At 36.2% G+C, this 17,627-nt stretch overlaps 1 protein-coding gene and 1 long non-coding RNA gene across 5 annotated transcripts in view; one reads left to right on the forward strand and one right to left on the reverse strand.

Annotated features, from left to right (window-relative positions):
- Window positions 1-17,627, forward strand: part of HIF1A (hypoxia inducible factor 1 subunit alpha) — a 44,804-nt gene that overhangs the window by 8,608 nt on the left and 18,569 nt on the right. For 2 of the 4 annotated variants that reach the window (XM_061429069.1, XM_061429072.1), the window contains exons 1-4: window positions 11,070-11,159; window positions 12,479-12,669; window positions 13,038-13,183; window positions 13,271-13,355. In XM_061429069.1, the coding sequence (XP_061285053.1) occupies window positions 11,116-11,159; window positions 12,479-12,669; window positions 13,038-13,183; window positions 13,271-13,355 (466 nt within the window). In that variant the 5' untranslated portion in view covers window positions 11,070-11,115. Of the gene's footprint in view, window positions 1-11,069; window positions 11,160-12,478; window positions 12,670-13,037; window positions 13,184-13,270; window positions 13,356-17,627 lie in introns of those variants that run through there. The other 2 variants (XM_061429071.1, XM_061429070.1) reach the window with 1 other exon arrangement.
- The window catches only part of LOC133254801 (uncharacterized), a 29,986-nt gene continuing 22,290 nt past the window's right edge, over window positions 9,932-17,627 (reverse strand). Inside the window, exon 2 of the long non-coding RNA XR_009738770.1 lies at window positions 9,932-12,698. This is a non-coding gene — a long non-coding RNA (uncharacterized LOC133254801). The remainder of the gene's footprint in view (window positions 12,699-17,627) is intronic.

Below are 17,627 nucleotides of genomic sequence, written 5' to 3' on the forward strand. Positions count from 1 at the left end.
AAAAGGAAAAAGAAGAAAAACTCCCTCTGTCTTCTAGTATCTACATGTCTACATATCAGTCTCCTGGATGAATTCCAGTTTGCCCTGCTTGGACCATTATTTTTAACTATGTCAGTGGAGTTCCCTGATTACATGAGTCAAATATCGTTTTGTATATTATTTGATTGCCTTGATGTAGATTATTAATTATCTCTTTATAAAGGACTCTTGATCAGTGCTGGTATCCTAATGAATGAGCTATAGGTTTTTGTTGCAAAGTGCCTGAATTCATATGCTACAGAGTCTTTTTTTAAGCCTCCTCAGTCTACAACTGTTCTTGCTGTGTGCCTTTGGGGAAGCTTAAAATCTCTTCTCTGGACTAGGGTTTTCATTTCATTTCTTTAAGAGAAATGTCATAATGACTGACTACTGGCTAAGAGCTTTGGCTCTAGAGGCTGGCTGCTTGCTTTGCTCCTTCAGTTGTGTGATCTCGCACAAGTTGCTTTACCTCTCTAGGGCTCACTTTGTTCATATGTAAATTAGGATAAGAATAATTGCCTGATTGGATTGTTGTGAGGACAAACAAGATATTAACCCATGTGGAGCACTCAAAACAGTTCTGGCATAAAGTAAGGGCTTAATAAACTGGGAACCATAATTGTATTCATACAGTTATATTTATTAAGTTGTTTTCAGAAGAGTTCCACTTCCCTGAAATCTCATGGTATTATTTAGAATCCGTCAAGCCTTCTTTAGGACAATCTGACAAAGGCTGATGTCCTTTTGAGCGAAACCATCAGTGAACTTATAATAGTGGTAAGAATAGTTAGTGCTGCTTTTCCTCTACATTGGTATTTTTCTATCAATGTTTGGCCTTTGAAAATTACATGGACATACTTTTTTGTACAGACATTCTAAATAATCATTTTCTACAGTGGTAATAGTAAAGGAAGAAAAATACTCTGAAGTTTATTTATTTGGTTGTTAGAGGATGGAAAATTAAGAAAGCCTACTTTTCCATGCATTTTGGGGGTCAAAATTTCATTAAATGTCTATTTAGTCTGTTTACAGAGAAGAGTTGGAAATTGCCTACCTTTGCAGTAACATAGCTAAAATGTTTAAATGTTATGTTTCAAATCAGTAGAGCCTTCATTAGGAGTGGAGGAAGGGATATTTTCTTGGATAATGAATTGATTTATTTCAATGGTTCAAAAATTTTTTTCAGCCCTAGACCACTACTCTTAATACCTAAGCACCATGGCCTACAGATTATTGCACATTCATTTATTCAGCAGATATTTGTGCATCTTATTTGTTAAGCAGAGAAGTGAACTGTTGATGGCTCAGGCCATAGTTAAATATTCAGTTTTTGGTGTTAATTGATTCATTTATTACGTGTTCCATCTTTTATTTTTTAGTACAGTGTGATTTTAGGTTTGAGATTCTTGCAAAATAATTGACTTTAGGATTTAAGTATTATTAATTTAATATCAACCATCATAGGAATATCTTCTATAATTGTGTTTACAAATTTGCCAATCTACTCTGAGAATTTTCTTTGTTGTTCAGTTGTTCAGTCATGTCCGACTTTTTGCAACCCTATAGACTACAGCATGCCAGGCTTCCCTGTCCTTCACTATCTCCGTAAGTTTGCTCAAACTCATGTCCATTAAGTCAGTGATGCCATCCAACCATCTCATCTTCTGTTGCCCCCTTCTCCTCTTGCCCCCAATCTTTCCCAACATCAGGGTCTTTTCCAGTGAGTCAGCCCTTTGCATCAGGTGGCCAAAGTATTGAAGCTTCAGCTTCAGCATCAGTCCTTCCAATGATTATTCAGGATTGATTTCCTTTAGATTGGCTTGATCTCCTTGTAGTCCAAGGGACTCTCAAGGGTCTTCTCTAACACCACAGTTCAAAAGTATCAGTTCTTCAGAGCTCAGCTTTCTTTATGGTTCAACTCTCACATCCATACATGACTACTGGAAAAAGCCATAGCTTTGACTAGACGGACCTTTGTTGACAAAGTAGTTTCTTTGCCTTTGAATACGCTGTCTAGATTTGTCATAGCTTTTCTTCCAAGGAGCAATTGTCTTTTAATTTCGTGGCTGCAGTCATTGTCCGCAGTGATTTTGGAGCCGAAGAATTTTCTTAGAGACACAAAAAGCACATTTTTGCAGCTTTAAATGTTAGAAAGTTCTTTATCCCAATATTTCTCAATACCAACTAATGTTTAGATCTCTTTTGGAGCAAAGTAATACTTGTAAACCTTTGAGAAGTGCCTGCTGCTGCTGCTGCTGCTGCTGCTGCTGCTAAGTCGCTTCAGTCGTGTCCGACTCTGTGCGACCCCATAGACCCCACCAGGCTCCCCCGTCCCTGGGATTCTCCAGGCAAGAACACTGGAGTGGGTTGCCATTTCCTGCTCTAATGCATGTGACCTCAACATGATTATACCAGATTTAAAAATGTAACCCTGTTCCTTTTAGTGATTGGTACCAATTTGATCAGAAACATAGCAACCTCAAACATAGAAGGTTTGTAGCAAGAATAGAGACCTTATAGAGATCTTCTAGATGATCCAGAACATGCTTTTTCCCCTTTTTTCTTACATTGCCACCAAAATAAGAATAAAAACCTGAAATTCTCAGAGTTTACCTTCAGCACTACTTTCACTCTATTGAGCAAAGCCTGCCATGTTAACTCCCACTTGTTACTCTCTGAAACTGCATACATTGCATAATTGCATAAATCTGCCTTCTGTATGACATCCTTTTCAAATATCTGAAGGTACTTGCGTCTCTTTCTTCTATTCCTAAGTAAAAACATCCTTAAATTTCTTTATATTTTAATTTAAAAATTCTATGTTAAGTTCTGATTTGTGGAATGGCATAGGCCATATTAAATACAGGGGCATTATTCCTAGGTGGAATCTGAAAGCTGCTGCTTAGTAATAGTGTTATTTATCCTCTTTTTATAGACAAACAGGATCAGAGAGTTAGTTGAAAATTTATTTTGTAACATTGGACAGGATGGATTAGTGTAGGTGGAGAATCAAGCCAAGGCTTCAGAAGAGCTTCTCTTTTGTCATTATTTTCAGAAACTTCATCATGGTCAGGGTTTAGAACTAATAGGAAAAATCTTCAGGATATGATTTCTGTGTATATACCTTTGTTCTGATACATGTGTTTTCCTCCTCCTATATGAGAAATGTATCTTGTTATATTTTAAGCAAATAATTAAAGAAACATTTTTCTGGGACTTTCCTGGTGGTCCAGTGATTAAGACTTCACCTACCAATGCAGGCATTGTAGGTTCGATCCCTGGTTAGAGAGTAAAGATCCCACATGCCTGAGGGCTAAAAAGCTAAAATATAAAATGGAAGCAATATTGTAACAAATTCAACAAAGTCTTTAAAAATGCTCCACATCAAAAAAAAATTTTTTTAAATTCTATATCCTTACCGATTTTTCTTTCTACTTGTCCTATAAACTAACAAAGAATCAAAAATTAAATTTTAAAATACCATTTAAAAATTATAATTATGAAATGCTTAGGGATAAATTTGGCAAAAAGAGATGCAAGACCTATAAAATATTTATATAAAATATTGCTGAGTTAGATTAAAGAAAACCCAAATAAATAAAGATAATAAAAAGGACACGTTTTTCTGAATATACGCATGTGTAAAGTTTAATGTCACTGACCTTGATTACCAGTCTCAGTTCTGTTACTATCAGAAAGCATATGATAAGGGAAATGGAAAGGAATTTACAAGGTGAGAAGGGAGGTAACGCAAAGGGAGAAGAGTGGTAGAGTAGGTGATATGATTTTGGGAAAGCTGTTAAATCACAGCTGTTACGGAGAGTGAATCTTGATGCTTTGATGTTTGTGACATTGATTAAAGAGTTTTCAGAACTGACTTATAAAAAATTATTTCAGAGAACTGAAAAAACATTGCACCATTGTCACATTTTTCATGTAATCATCTTTACTCCATGGTAAATAATCCATCTGCCAGTGCAGGAGATGCAGGAGACAGGGGTTCCATACCTGGGTCAGAAAGATCTCCTGGAGGAGGAAATGGCAATCCACTCCAGTATTCTTGCCTGAAAAATCCCACGGATAGAGGAGCCTGGCAGGCTACCGTCCATGGGGTCGCAAAGAGTTGGACACTACTTGAGCACGCATGCAAAGCCTAATTACGCTCTGATCTTTTTGAAGAAAAGTTACTGGTTTTACTGTGCACACACTTTATTACTGACTTATCATTGAGTTATCACCTCTAGCTTCTTATTCCCAGCAGTTGTATCTTGTTCTCCCAGCAATTTTACTGCTCACTCAGTTCAGTGTTCTGCCTGACAAACATAGTTGTGGTGTGTGTATGTACGTGCATGCTCAGTCACTCAGTGATGTCCGACTCTTCGCTACCCCATGGACTGTAGCCTGCCAGGCTTCTCTGTTCATGAGATTTTCTAGGCAAGAATAGTGGAGTAGGTTGCCATTGCGTACTCCAGGGGAATCTTCCTGACCCAGGTATCAAACCAGGTCTCTTGTGTCTCCTGCATTGGCAGGCGGATTCTTTACCACTGAGCCACCTAGATAGCTAGGGATATATATATATATGTAGTTATAACTAAAAATACGTTTTTCTCATTTTTCAAATTTGCTGGCTAGCCTGTTAAATTTCTGCTATGCTGCTGCTGCTAAGTCACTTCAGTCGTTTCCGACTCTGTGCTACCCTATAGACGGCAGCCCACCAGGCTCCGCCGTCCCTGGGATTCTCCAGGCAAGAACACTGGAGTGGGTAGCCATTTATTCCTCCAGGAATAATAAGAATACTTTTAATAATAAATACAAAATACTTGTCTAAGGGTAACCCTCCCTTGGGGGGGGAAAAAAACGAGGTTAGAAATCAACTTAATGAAAATTTTCATGAATTATAATAATTACAAGACTCTCTTGGAAAAGATTATATAGAAAACAAAGTGAATCAGCTATCATGTTTCCAGATGGCCTAGGATGACATAAAATAAATGTGATAAAGGTGTTGATTTAAGTGGTTAACAACATTAACTATATGTCATGCATTTTCCTGACATAGATTGCAGTGATAAGGGAAGTAATCTTAAACTTCAAGTTTCTTTTTAGCAAGTTAGTATTCTAGTTTCTCAGCTCTCTGCCTGTGCTCTAAATCTCTCCTCTGTTGAGATCACTTACTCTTCCTTGGTGATGATATTGGTGCTATTCACTGTTAATACTGCTTAGTGAATTTTTTTTTTTTTTTTTAGCTTTTTCCCCCATTCTAAGTTATGTGTAGTATGCTTACTTATATTTGAAAGTGCATATCTGGATAATCACAGTAAATCCCAATAGTATGCCTTGTTCATAGTGCTGACATTGTTATGCTGTTTAATTATGATTGTAATCTATAGGATCATAGGAGTGCTGGTAAAGCACAAATTCAGTGCTGAAGTCAAATCAAATAGCAGATTTGGGCAAAGTACTAAAGCCACTTGTGCACATTGCCTACTAAGAACACAAATGAATGAGGCAGTTTCCTGCCTCCAAGAAGCTTTAAGGGACTATGCTGCTGCTGCTAAGTCACTTCAGTCGTGTCCAACTCTGTGCGACCCCATAGACGGAAGCCCACCAGGCTCTGCTGTCCCTGGGATTCTCCAGGCAAAAACACTGGAATGGGTTGCCATTTCCTTCTCCAATGCATGAAAGTGAAAAGTGAAAAGGAAGTCACTCAGTCGTGTCCGACTCTTAGCGACCCCATGGACTACAGCCTACCAGGCTCCTCCATCCATGGGATTTTCCAGGCAAGAGTACTGGAGTGGGGTGCCATTGCCTTCTCTGTTAAGGGACTATAGAGGGACATAATTATAGCAAAATAACCAGAATGGTCAGATCTAGGGGAGAGGAGCAGTTTTGAAAGACAGAATGCAGAGACAAAATGATGATGGAATTGAATTTTGAGTTTCTCACATAAATTTACCAAGTTACATATTGAGAAGGATACCTCAGCAGAGAGAGTAGAGTAGTGAGCCAGAAATGAATAAGGTATTATGCTTCTGAGTAACTACACTGTGGCTGAAGAAATGTGGGAAATGATGAGGATGAAGAGATGGGCAGGAAAACTAGTTAAAGGAAGGTTTCACCTGAATAATTAGACTTTGTGAAGTGTACATTTGATGGGATTTTAAGGACATAATATCAGAGCTCTTACTTTGAAAGTATCATTGAGGTAGTAATTTGAGGGCAACATTAAATGAATGTGACAGTGAAGATTAGTTCAGTCAATGATTCCTAAATTTCACTGTGTATAATGCACATTCTGGGAGTTTAAAAAAACCCAGATTTGGGGGCTCTACTTCAGATCTACTGAATCAGATTTACAAAGATAGAGCCCAGAAGTTTGAAATGTTGACTTTCCCAGGTAATTACAATGCTCCTTGACTGGCATTTGCGAATATTGCATTAAGTAACTACTTTAGTAGACTAAGGGGGAGGCTGGCTATGTTCCATGAGTTCTGTTCTGCTTATCACTATATTCCGAGTTCCTACACAGTGCATAGTACTTGATATATATTCAATAAATATTTGTTGAATTAATAGTTCTTGAATGAAGTTTATTCTGAGGTTCAGGAAGGTCACTTCCCATCTAGTGTTTTGGTTCTCTAAAATATTATGACAATTAAATACATATAATGAAAGCATTGTATGTATGTGAAAGCAGTACACAGTGCCTAGCACATAGTAAGTGCTCAGTAAGTGTTTGGTGGTGGGGGGGATTCTCTACATCTTTTCTCTCATGGTACTTTATGTAAATAAGGTATCTTGGAACTTGGCTTATGCCTGGCCAGATCTCCTGAAGTATGTATGCAGATTGGTTTTACTTTGGGGAGCTGAATGTTATGCAAATAAAACACCAACAAGATATTCAAATTAAGTACAGAGATACTCCTTTGTACAAATTAAAAATAAAGTCTAGTGAGAGTATATGAGGTAGATTGGATAACTGATTCTCTCCCCTTAGTGGTTGGCAGTACCAATTAAAAGTTGTTTTGCTTTAAGAGGTAGTTAGTGGGGCAGAAAGAGGCCTTGCCTTTCGATTAGAAGTTTGGATTTACAAGCAGACTCCAGAAAAGAGTTCCTCTGAATAGTTGAGGATCAGGTTCTAAATTCCAAAGCCAATCCCTGTACCTCCCCTTTATGTCTTTGGAGATGTGAAGGAAACCAATTTTGAACTTTATAATAATGGTCTGGACTTATAAGTACTTATCTTGGTAATTAAAATAAGTTTCTGAGAGGCAGCATAGTCTAGTGTTATTTAATACCATGGTTTCTAGAGTCAGACTGCTTATTTGAATACAGGCTTACCATTTATTAACTACGTAAACTTGGGTAAACTGTTCACGTTCCATTATCTGTAATACAGTGATGATATAATAATTTAAGTTCAGTTCAGTTGCTCAGTCGTGTCCAACTCTTTGCGACCTCATGAATTGCAGCACGCCAGGCCTCCCTGTCCATCACCAACTCCCAGAGTTCACTCAAACTCACGTCCATTGAGTCGGTGATGCCATCCAGCTATCTCATCCTCTGTCGTCCCCTTCTCCTCCTGCCCCCAATTCCTCCCAGCATCAGTCTTTTTCCAATGAGTCAACTCTTCGCATGAGGTGGCCAAAGTATTGGAGTTTCAGCTTTAGCATCATTCCTTCCAAACAACACCCAGGACTGATCTCCTTTAGAATGGACTGGTTGGATCTCCTTGCAGTCCAAGGGACTCTCAAGAGTCTTCTCCAACACCACAGTTCAAAAGCATCAATTCTTTGGTGCTCAGCTTTCTTCACAGTCCAACCCTCACATCCGTACATGACCACTGAAAAAACCATAGCCTTGACTAGATGGACCTTTGTTGGCAAAGTAATGTCTCTGCTTTTGAATATGCTATCTAGGTTGGTCATAACTTTCCTTCCAAGGAGTAAGCGTCTTTTAATTTCATGGCTGCAATCACCATCGGCAGTGATTTTGGAGCCCCCCAAAATAAAGTCTGACACTGTTTCCTCATCTATTTCCCATGAAGTGATGGGACCAGATGCCATGATCTTCGTTTTCTGAATGTTGAGCTTTAAGCCAACTTTTTCACTCTCTTTCACTTTCATCAAGAGGCTTTTTAGTTCCTCTTCACTTTCTGCCATAAGGGTGGTGTCATCTGCATATCTGAGGTTATTGATATTTCTTCCAGCAATCTTGATTCCAGCTTGTGCTTCTTCCAGCCCAGTGTTTCTCATGATGTACTCTGCATAGAAGTTAAATAAGCAGGGTGACAATATACAGCCTTGGCGTACTCCTTTTCCTATTTGGAACCAGTCTGTTCCATGTCCTGTTCTAACTGTTGCTTCCTGACCTGCATATAGGTTTAAATAAGTTAAATCAGTTAATAGTTGAAAAACGTTTAGAATACCAATGTGTACGTAGTATGTACCATGTATAGATGTTTAGACTCAAAGCTGCAGGCCAAAATGCCAACTAAAGAATGAAAATTTCCTTGGTATTTCCTCTGACCTGAGGAGACATCAAGAAGTACTGGGCAGTGAAAACAGTGAGATACACAATTTTTACCTAACAGCTTGGCAAAAATTAGAATGATAAAAAAGATCCATAATATTGATATATTATGCGCAGAAATAATATGCCCAGAAAACATGGGCAAATAAATGCACACATTCTTGGTTTGGCAGAGACAAAAAAATGGAAACAGACTGTTTTGGAAAGGATAATTTAAATGCCACATCCTTTAGATCATGGAATTTCACTTCAGAATGTCTATCTTATATAAATACTTACACAAGAAGTGCAAAACAACAACTTGTACCTTCAAGGTCAGAAAGAATATTTAAAGCAGCAAATAATAGAGTTGATTTTTAAGAAATTTATACATTAACTTTATTAGAAATGTCTGATCATCTGTTAACATTTTGAATGATTATGATCTAACTTCAGTTCTTAAAGTCATTTACAATTAGGAATGCCAACAGGCCTTTCTTGTGCAATTAGTAGACAATACAGATGAATGAACATATGCAATTATTTTTTATTCTTACTAATCCGAAGAATAATTGTCATTCTCTGTAAAATGGCTACTGCTTATTCATGAACTCTGTACACAAGAAACTGAATAAGACTGTAGCTATAAATGTATTTCCTATACAAAATCATATGAAGGTATAACTGTAAGCTTTTTGTCCAGTACTGTATGTTAAATAATAATGAAATAATAAGTATGTGAAAACTAGAGTATCACAAAGATTGAGCTGTATTGCTGGTTTACTCAAACATTGATTCTAAAATGGTCATGGAAATGGGTAAGCAGACTATTCAAAAGACCGAATTTTTACTGTACTCTTGACTGATTTCTAGTATGACTATCAGATTATGAATGGCACCTTATGCAGACATATTAATGGCAGAACTTTACTTGATCTGTACTTAATAAAAACAACATAGATGGAATTTATAATTTAGAGAAAAACGGTGCCCTTATTTGCATGCTAAAAATCTGCCTGTTCTGGTCTACAAAAGTTGTATTGTGCCATCTAAGAATAAGTAAGTAAATAGTACAGGATTGTGGAACCTAGACTCCATGTTCTACCAGAAGTACTATAATTCTATGAGGTATGACCTGATAAAAACAGCCTTCCTGTGAGTAGACAAGAAACTGGGCAGTTCAGATGCTGAAACTTTATTAAGAGTTTTGGAAGTTTTAGTTTTAACCTGAGAAATGTTTTAATAGCTCCTATAGTCACATGTGAAAACCACCAGATAAATTTCTTCATTAAATCTTTATTACAGGTCTCCTGATTGCTTTATGTCTAGATTGATTATGAATAGAAGATATACTGATTTTCATCACCTTCTTCATCTAACTTAGGTTTGTCAACTCTTGAGGTATCATATTACTTTTTTGATAAGGCTTATTTTTTTTTTTCTAAAAACTTGGCTAATGCTCAAATTCCTGTTCTCACAGTCTTCACTAGCTTATACGTTGTCCTTTAAATGTTTTTTCCAAACTGTCATTTGTAATGGATTTGTCTTATAAACTTAGTTGCCATATCTTGGACAATCATTATCTTCAAAGTTCTGAACAATACAAATATTTCTAAAAGTATGGAGATAATGCATCATGATGGTTAGCTTGATCAGATGCCCTTTAAAAGCATATAATATGTAATATAAGGATTTGTTTTTCACCAAGTATTTCAGTTGGGCAGTAATTTGTTGGTAGCTTAGATTTGGTTGAGTAATTAAATGAAAGAGGGCTTAGTAAATCTGATGGAAGTTTCTGGTAAAATTCTGATTACCTGGACTAAATATGGCATTTGAACCAATATCCATGTTTATCATAAGATCATTGATTATCACTCTTTTGTTGTTGTTGTTGATTTTACTTGAACCAGATAGGAATCTGTTTCCCACTGCCATTTCTGCCTCTTACCTGCCAATCCATAAGTGTAAAGAAGTGAGAGAAGCAGTATCTGAGATGTTAAACTTTTATTATTGTACATTTAAAACATCTACTTAAAGTCAATGAGAACAGTGAATGCAAATAAAAAAATGAAGTTTTAGACTGAGGACATTGTCAGATTTTCATGTTAGCCTTAGCATGTAATATATTTTTGTGTTTTTTTAAAAAAATTCTACAGCATTGAGATAATCCTGATTCACAAATACCAAGTTATAAGTAGTAATATTTTTTAATAGCTCACCTTAAATCTCTAGATACTCAAGTTAAATTGATCTAGATGCTTGAATTGAACTTTTTCTATCAAAGTTCACTTACTAATAATAGCAAATATTCACATGCCTTATGAACGTGTAAAAGTCAGATGAGCACACAAACTTGAGCAAGTGCTAAAACTATCACCACTGTTGTCACAAGGCAGATGTTAGAATTTCGCTTTTTATTATACAGCTTAACAGGAGCATACTCTGAGGAGGACCTTGCTTGTTTTTGGGCATGTTACTTCTGTGATTGAATCTTTGTAGCTTTGCAGATTGCTGGAGGGCGAAGAGATTTACCTGGAAGCAATTATGTACTTAGTTCGTAGAATATAAGGAAGATTAACTGAAATAATGCTGGGAAGATCCTTAACATACTGCTCAGTGCTTAGTAAATGGTAATGGTTATTTTCAACATTTAATAAATAATTGACTTAATTGGATTAGGTTGAGGGTCATAGGAGAGCAGCTATTTGAGGTAGAAGCCACATTTTGCATTAAGAAGATAAAGCCTTGTGGAAGAGCAGAGAAGTAAATAAGAAAACACCTACATTCAAATCCTGTCTGCTACAGCATGGCTATTTTTAACCTAATGAATCCCAGATTCCTAATATATAAAATAGGGATAATATTTAATCTATTTACAGATTGTTTTGAGAGAAGTAGTACAGGATAATATTTGACATGTAGTAGGTATTAATAAACAATAGCTACTAAAGAAGCAGCTAAGGCCAGAACCAGGTTAGCCTTGTCTACCTTCAGCTGGGTCAGGAGGAATAGATAATGCTACAGTGATGCAAAGAAAGATGGTTCTGCTTGGATGACTTAGGAAAATCTTTCTAACTGGTTTTATTCTTGGAAGAGTTGCCTAAAGATACATAATTATATTGACACCCTCAGTAATTTTCTTGGGTTTCCCAGGTGGCTCAGTGGTACAGAATCCACCTGCCAATGCAGGAGACTCAAGTTTGATTCCTGGGTCGGGAAGATCCCATGGAGAAGGAAATGGCAACTCACTCCAATATTCTTGCCTGGAAAAATCCCATGGTCAGAGGAGCCTGGTGGGCTACAGTCCATGGGGTCACAAAGAGTCGGACACGACTGAGCACACATGCATGCATCTTCACCAGTAATCTTTCTTGGCCTGTTCTCTTAAATTTTTAGTATTGTGCCACATCTTTTTTTTTTTCCATACCCCTGCATTTATTTGGTACCTTTTGTGTCAGTAAAGATAAGGGACTGCTAAGGGAGTAAGCAACCTGAAAACATTAGCTGATTATAGATGCTAATGTAAATTCCTAGAGCTTATAGTCTGTATTGCTCGTGTGGTAGGGGAGAGAGTAAGAAAGCTCTAAGACTACTTGTGAATGGCTATGAAAGTACAGCTTTAGATATACAGGCTACTTGTAAGGTTTTGACCAAATCAAAAACATCCAGTCCAATTTGATGTGCCAGGGAGGAAACACTTGGTTTGGAGAGATGAAGAGCTTTATCTTGGACTTCTTGTGAGAGTTCCTTTTGTCTATAGTAATCCAAAAAATTGTACAGCTGTCTTGAAAAATACATTTATGTAGTAGAATAAATCTTTATACAGTTACGTGGCATCTTCTAATCTTTTCGTGGTAAGAAAAATGTAAAATGAATTTTATTCAAGCAAAGGCAAACTGACGTTTTAATTTGTCTTTTTTTCCTCTCCTGCTCCTTTTTGGTTAAATAGGATAAGTTCTGAACGTCGAAAAGAGAAGTCTAGAGATGCAGCCAGATCTCGTCGAAGTAAAGAGTCTGAAGTTTTTTATGAGCTTGCTCATCAGTTGCCACTCCCCCATAATGTAAGCTCGCATCTTGATAAGGCTTCTGTTATGAGGCTCACCATCAGCTATTTGCGTGTGAGGAAACTTCTGGATGCTGGTGAGTTGTTTTACAAGGACACGATAGGTCTAAAAATTAGAAATCAAAAGTAAATTGGAAATTACTTTTAGAAGGTGGTCATACTCTCACTTCTTTAACATGATATCCTTTTTATTACCTGCTTTTAAAGCTTCAGTCAGGAATGTTAAGATATTGGCCTCCCTCCCCCTCTTTTACTCTTGCCATACTTACCTACCTACCTATATTTATCTTACTTTTAATGACATGACCCTTCTCTTTTCAGTGGTTTGCCTTGCTTCATTACTTTAAATAATCATTAAAAGCAGCTGGCAAATCTAAATTTAGTCTCTGTTCCTATCATTTAAGTATAAAATTTTAACCATTTTTTCTTCTTGTGCCTTTTTTAGGTGATTTGGATATTGAAGATGAAATGAAGGCACAGATGAATTGCTTTTATTTGAAAGCCTTGGATGGTTTTGTTATGGTTCTCACAGATGATGGTGACATGATTTACATTTCTGATAATGTGAACAAATACATGGGATTAACTCAGGTAAAATGCCCACATATTAAGAGCTGTTCTGTATGTGTTTATGATTGTGTTACAGGTCTAATTTTTTAAATGTGTTTATTTTTACAGTTTGAACTAACTGGACACAGTGTGTTTGATTTTACTCATCCATGTGACCATGAGGAAATGAGAGAAATGCTTACACACAGAAATGGTGAGAAGAAGTTTTTTGTTTGATTTATTGTGACAGGTGATTTTACTTAATTGGATACTATCACTAATCTTAAAATTTTGCTATTGTACTAACCTAAGGCAAAACTTCATTTCATGTTTAATAAAATGTTACTCTGTTCTTTGTTATATCTGTTATTCTATTTTTTAGGAATTTCATAAAAATACCTACGTTTTGAAAAAAGCCCATCTAATTCTGTAAATAATTATAGAGATATAAGACTTGATAAAATAAAATGGAAAAATAAATAAAAATCAGGACCAAGTAAGTTAATTTAATATTAACATTAAGGCAAGGAAGTCAGTCATACAAATAATAGGATTTTACATAGTTTAATATTAAAGTTAAGGTGCCAGTTTGGGTTCAAGCTTCCGAATGCCCAAGAAAAAGTTAACCAAATTTTAAAACATAACTGCTTATTTGACCCCTTAGATTGTTCATAATAATTGAAGACTATATAGTTCAGTTACAAAGTATTATATTACGGATGCCCTTGCATTTTTTGTTGTTGTTGTTGAGTTGCTAAGTCGTGTCCAACTGTTTGTGACCCCATGGATTGCAGCACTCCAGATTGTCTTTCACTATCTCCCTGAGTTTGCTCCAACTCGTGTCCATTGAGTCAGTGATGCCATCCAACCATCTCTTTCTCTGTTGTCCCCTTCTCCTCCTGCCTTCTATCCTTTCCAACATCACAGTCTTTTCCAATGAGTATGCTCCTCGCATCGGGTGGCTAAAGTATTGGAGCTTCAGCATTAGTTCTTCCAGTGAATATTCAGGGTCGATTTCCTTTAGGATTGACTGGCTTGACCTCCTTGCTGTCCAAGAGACTCTCAAGAATCTTCTCCAGCACCACAGTTCAAAAGCATCAATTCTTCGACACTCAGCCTTCTTTATGGTCCAACTCTCACATCTTTACATGACTACTGGAGAAACCATAGCTTTGACTATATGGACTTTGGTCGACAAAGTGATGTCTTTGCTTTTTAATATGCTGTCTAGGTTTGTCATAGCTTTCCTTCCAAGAAACAGGCATCTTCTAATTTCATGGCTGCAGTTATTGTCCACAGTGATTTTGCAGTCCAAGAAGAGAAAATCAGTCACTGTTTCCACCTTTTCCCCTTCTATTTGCCATGAAGTGATGGGCCTGGATGCCATGATCTTAATTTTTAGAATGTTGAGTTTTTAAGCCAGCCTTTTTGTTTTCCTCTTCACCCTCATCAAGAGTCTCTTTAGTTCTTCTTTACTTTCTGCCATTAGAGTGGTATCATCTACATATCTGAGGTTGTTGGTATTTCTCCCAGCAATCTTGATACCAGTTTATGATTCATCAAGCCTGGCATTTCACATAATGTACTCTGCATATAAGTTAAATAAATAGGGTGACAATATACAGCCTTGAGGTATTCCTTTCCCAATTTTGAACCAGTCAGTTCTTCCATGTAAGGTTCTAACTTGCTTCTTGATCTGCATACAGGTTTCTCAGGAGACAGGTAAGATGATCTGGTATTCCCATCTCTGTAAAAAAGACCTACTAGGACCTTTAACTTTTAGGAATGAATTGTTAAAAATAATCAAATGTTCCAAGATTTGGGAAAAAAGTACTTTGTGCATTACAAATCTTAGCAAATAAAGTCTTTTCATAACTGTGCCTTAAGCAGAGTATATGGATCATAATTTGATCTTTCTTTCACGACTCAAAGTTACCACACTGAAAATTTGTCACTGTGCTCTGCAGTTGTTCTTTGTAGGTCTCCCATTTAAGTATATGTTTGTTTGTTTCTACATTAAACCTCATTGATTATTGTCAGTCATTTTTTATGGTTTTTGTTTTAAAGCTCATCTCATTTCTACTAAAAGTTAACTTTTCTTTAGAGATTATCTGTGCCAGGACACTGTTTTCTGCATTTTTTTGTGCTTTTACTCCTTTAAAAACCCTATGAAGTTACAATTTCTATTCTACAGAGGAAACTGAGTTACAGAGTTACTGAGTAACTTGCCAAAGATTATTTGGTTACTACAGTGAGCGTTAAACTAAGGTAGAGTGGTTCAAGTCCATACTCCTTAGTACTTTAGAGCTCTTTCCATGTTCACCAACTCTCAATACATTCCTACTGCCATTTCTTACCTTGGAGCCCTCTTCTTTTAATTTCATGTTGTGTGTTTACTGTGAACTTGGAAAAGCAAATGCATACTTTTTAGAATTTTGTGTAAAGGAGGAGTAAATATACTCTGAGCAAGGACTTAAGTGGATTGTTGATGAGTTTAATATATAACTTCTAGTGTTTATACTTTGACGTTTGTATTGGCAGTTTATTGCTTCCCTTGGTCTAGACTATAAATGCATAAATATTTGGAAGTCTTATTTTGGTTTGGTGATGATGCTAATGCATTATTCTAAATCAGATCTAGTATACTTATTAGAGCTTAGATGTATGTTTTTAACTGAATGCTTTTGTTAAAGCACATGTACTACTCTTATTGTAATAGATTTGTGATTTAATTATGAACTTAAAAAAATAATTCCTAATGGTGGTTAGTGAATTTCTGATATTTTGTTGGGAAACAAAAATGCAGACTTTCACCTTTAGCAAAGTAGGGCTGCTACAGTACAGGACATTTTAATGATACACTAAGAGCCTATGGTATGCTTATACAGCATAGTCCTATTTCATTTAAATTCTAAATAGAATTTAGAGTTCATTAAATTATTGTAAAGTATTTATTTTTATAGAGCTGAAAACTTAGTTGTTTAAAAATTTTTTTATTAAGAAAATGCTAGTAGTTTTCACTTACCTTAGTGTTAAATTTATCTTCATGTCCCAGTTGAAATGCTTTAGGTTTCCATTGGGCAGTCTAATTCAAGTTTAGATTATGAAGGACTGAAAATACCTCAGAGACTTTACATGTGGATCTCTGCTGCTACCACAAGGACCCTTTCCCTGCCCCTCTCCCCCCGCCCCAACCCGTCCCATACACACACTCCTATACCATCACCAAGGCCATTATCGTTCTTGTCGCATCTTTTTAACATTTACTTTCAATTGCTTCTAGGGAGGGCAAATTCAGTCCTATTTAAGTAAACCTGAATCACTTGTATCAGCACCAAGACTGTCCCAACTTGCCTATGTTCCATAATTCTGAGTATGAACTAGAACTCTTCTTTCTCCAGAGTCCAGTATTTCTAGCTATGCAAGCCTAAATTTAAATGTTTTCTTTTTGACTTGACTCTTTCAATATATTAGCCTTAAAATCTTCAGATCTTTTTTTTTAAGTTCTCTTTTCCCTTATTTCCATTAATCTTCCAAGTTTTTATAGATTCTACCTCTTCATTTGTCTTTTGTCAGCCTTTTTTTCACTTCTACTGCCTGCTGCTCAGCCCCTCGTTACCATCATTATATTCTAACACACATATATTGCTGCTATATTAATGTTCCTTAGGTTGCTATTTTGCTTCCCAACTCAAAATTTTGGGGAAGCTGCATTTGTATATTTAAGACTGATCTAATTGTGGCACCCATGGCCCTCTCTAGTTATAGCCTTAACCATCCCTTCTAACTTTGATTACTCTTCTGTATATACTTTATATTAGAGTCAAACTGAATTATGCACACTGTTCCCCAAATGTGTGATGTTTTTTCTCACCTCTATATTTTTCGCTCTTCCTTCTGCCCAAATGTTGTTACTCATCTCTACTTACTGAAATTCTAATGTCTCTTTTTCTGAGAAGGACTTTTTGATTTCCCCTTAACTTAAAGTTATCTCTTGATCTCTCTTTGTACTTTTATAAAGTGTTCTTGTAAGTCTTGAGCATTTACTTTACATTGTGTTATTGTCACTGACGTCACTACATCTACTCAATTTTTAACTTCTTCAGGACAGGCATTGTGTCTTGTTCATCTTTATATTGCCTGAAATATCCAGTCCAGATCCTGAATAATAAATATTTGAATGAAGTACTTGGCTTGAATCAGACTGATCAATGAAGAGAAGAAATCAAGTTGCTCTTTGTTAGTTGAGTGTAATCTCATTTTATTAGTTATTGAGGCTTAGAATGGGAGTAAATACACTTCAGGTTGTTTAATTCTAACTTTGCTTTGAAAAGTCATTTAATATGTTTTTTTTCCCCCTAGTAACAAAGTAGAGATAATTTCCTCCTTGCTTTATAGGAAGATTTTAGAAAAATCAGATATATAAAAATGTTATTTGGTATTAAAAAGAAATTTTATATTTTAAAAGTTCTATAAATATACAGAA

Source organism: Bos javanicus, chromosome 10 (genome assembly GCF_032452875.1).
Source record: "Bos javanicus breed banteng chromosome 10, ARS-OSU_banteng_1.0, whole genome shotgun sequence".
Lineage (NCBI taxonomy): Eukaryota > Metazoa > Chordata > Mammalia > Artiodactyla > Bovidae > Bos > Bos javanicus.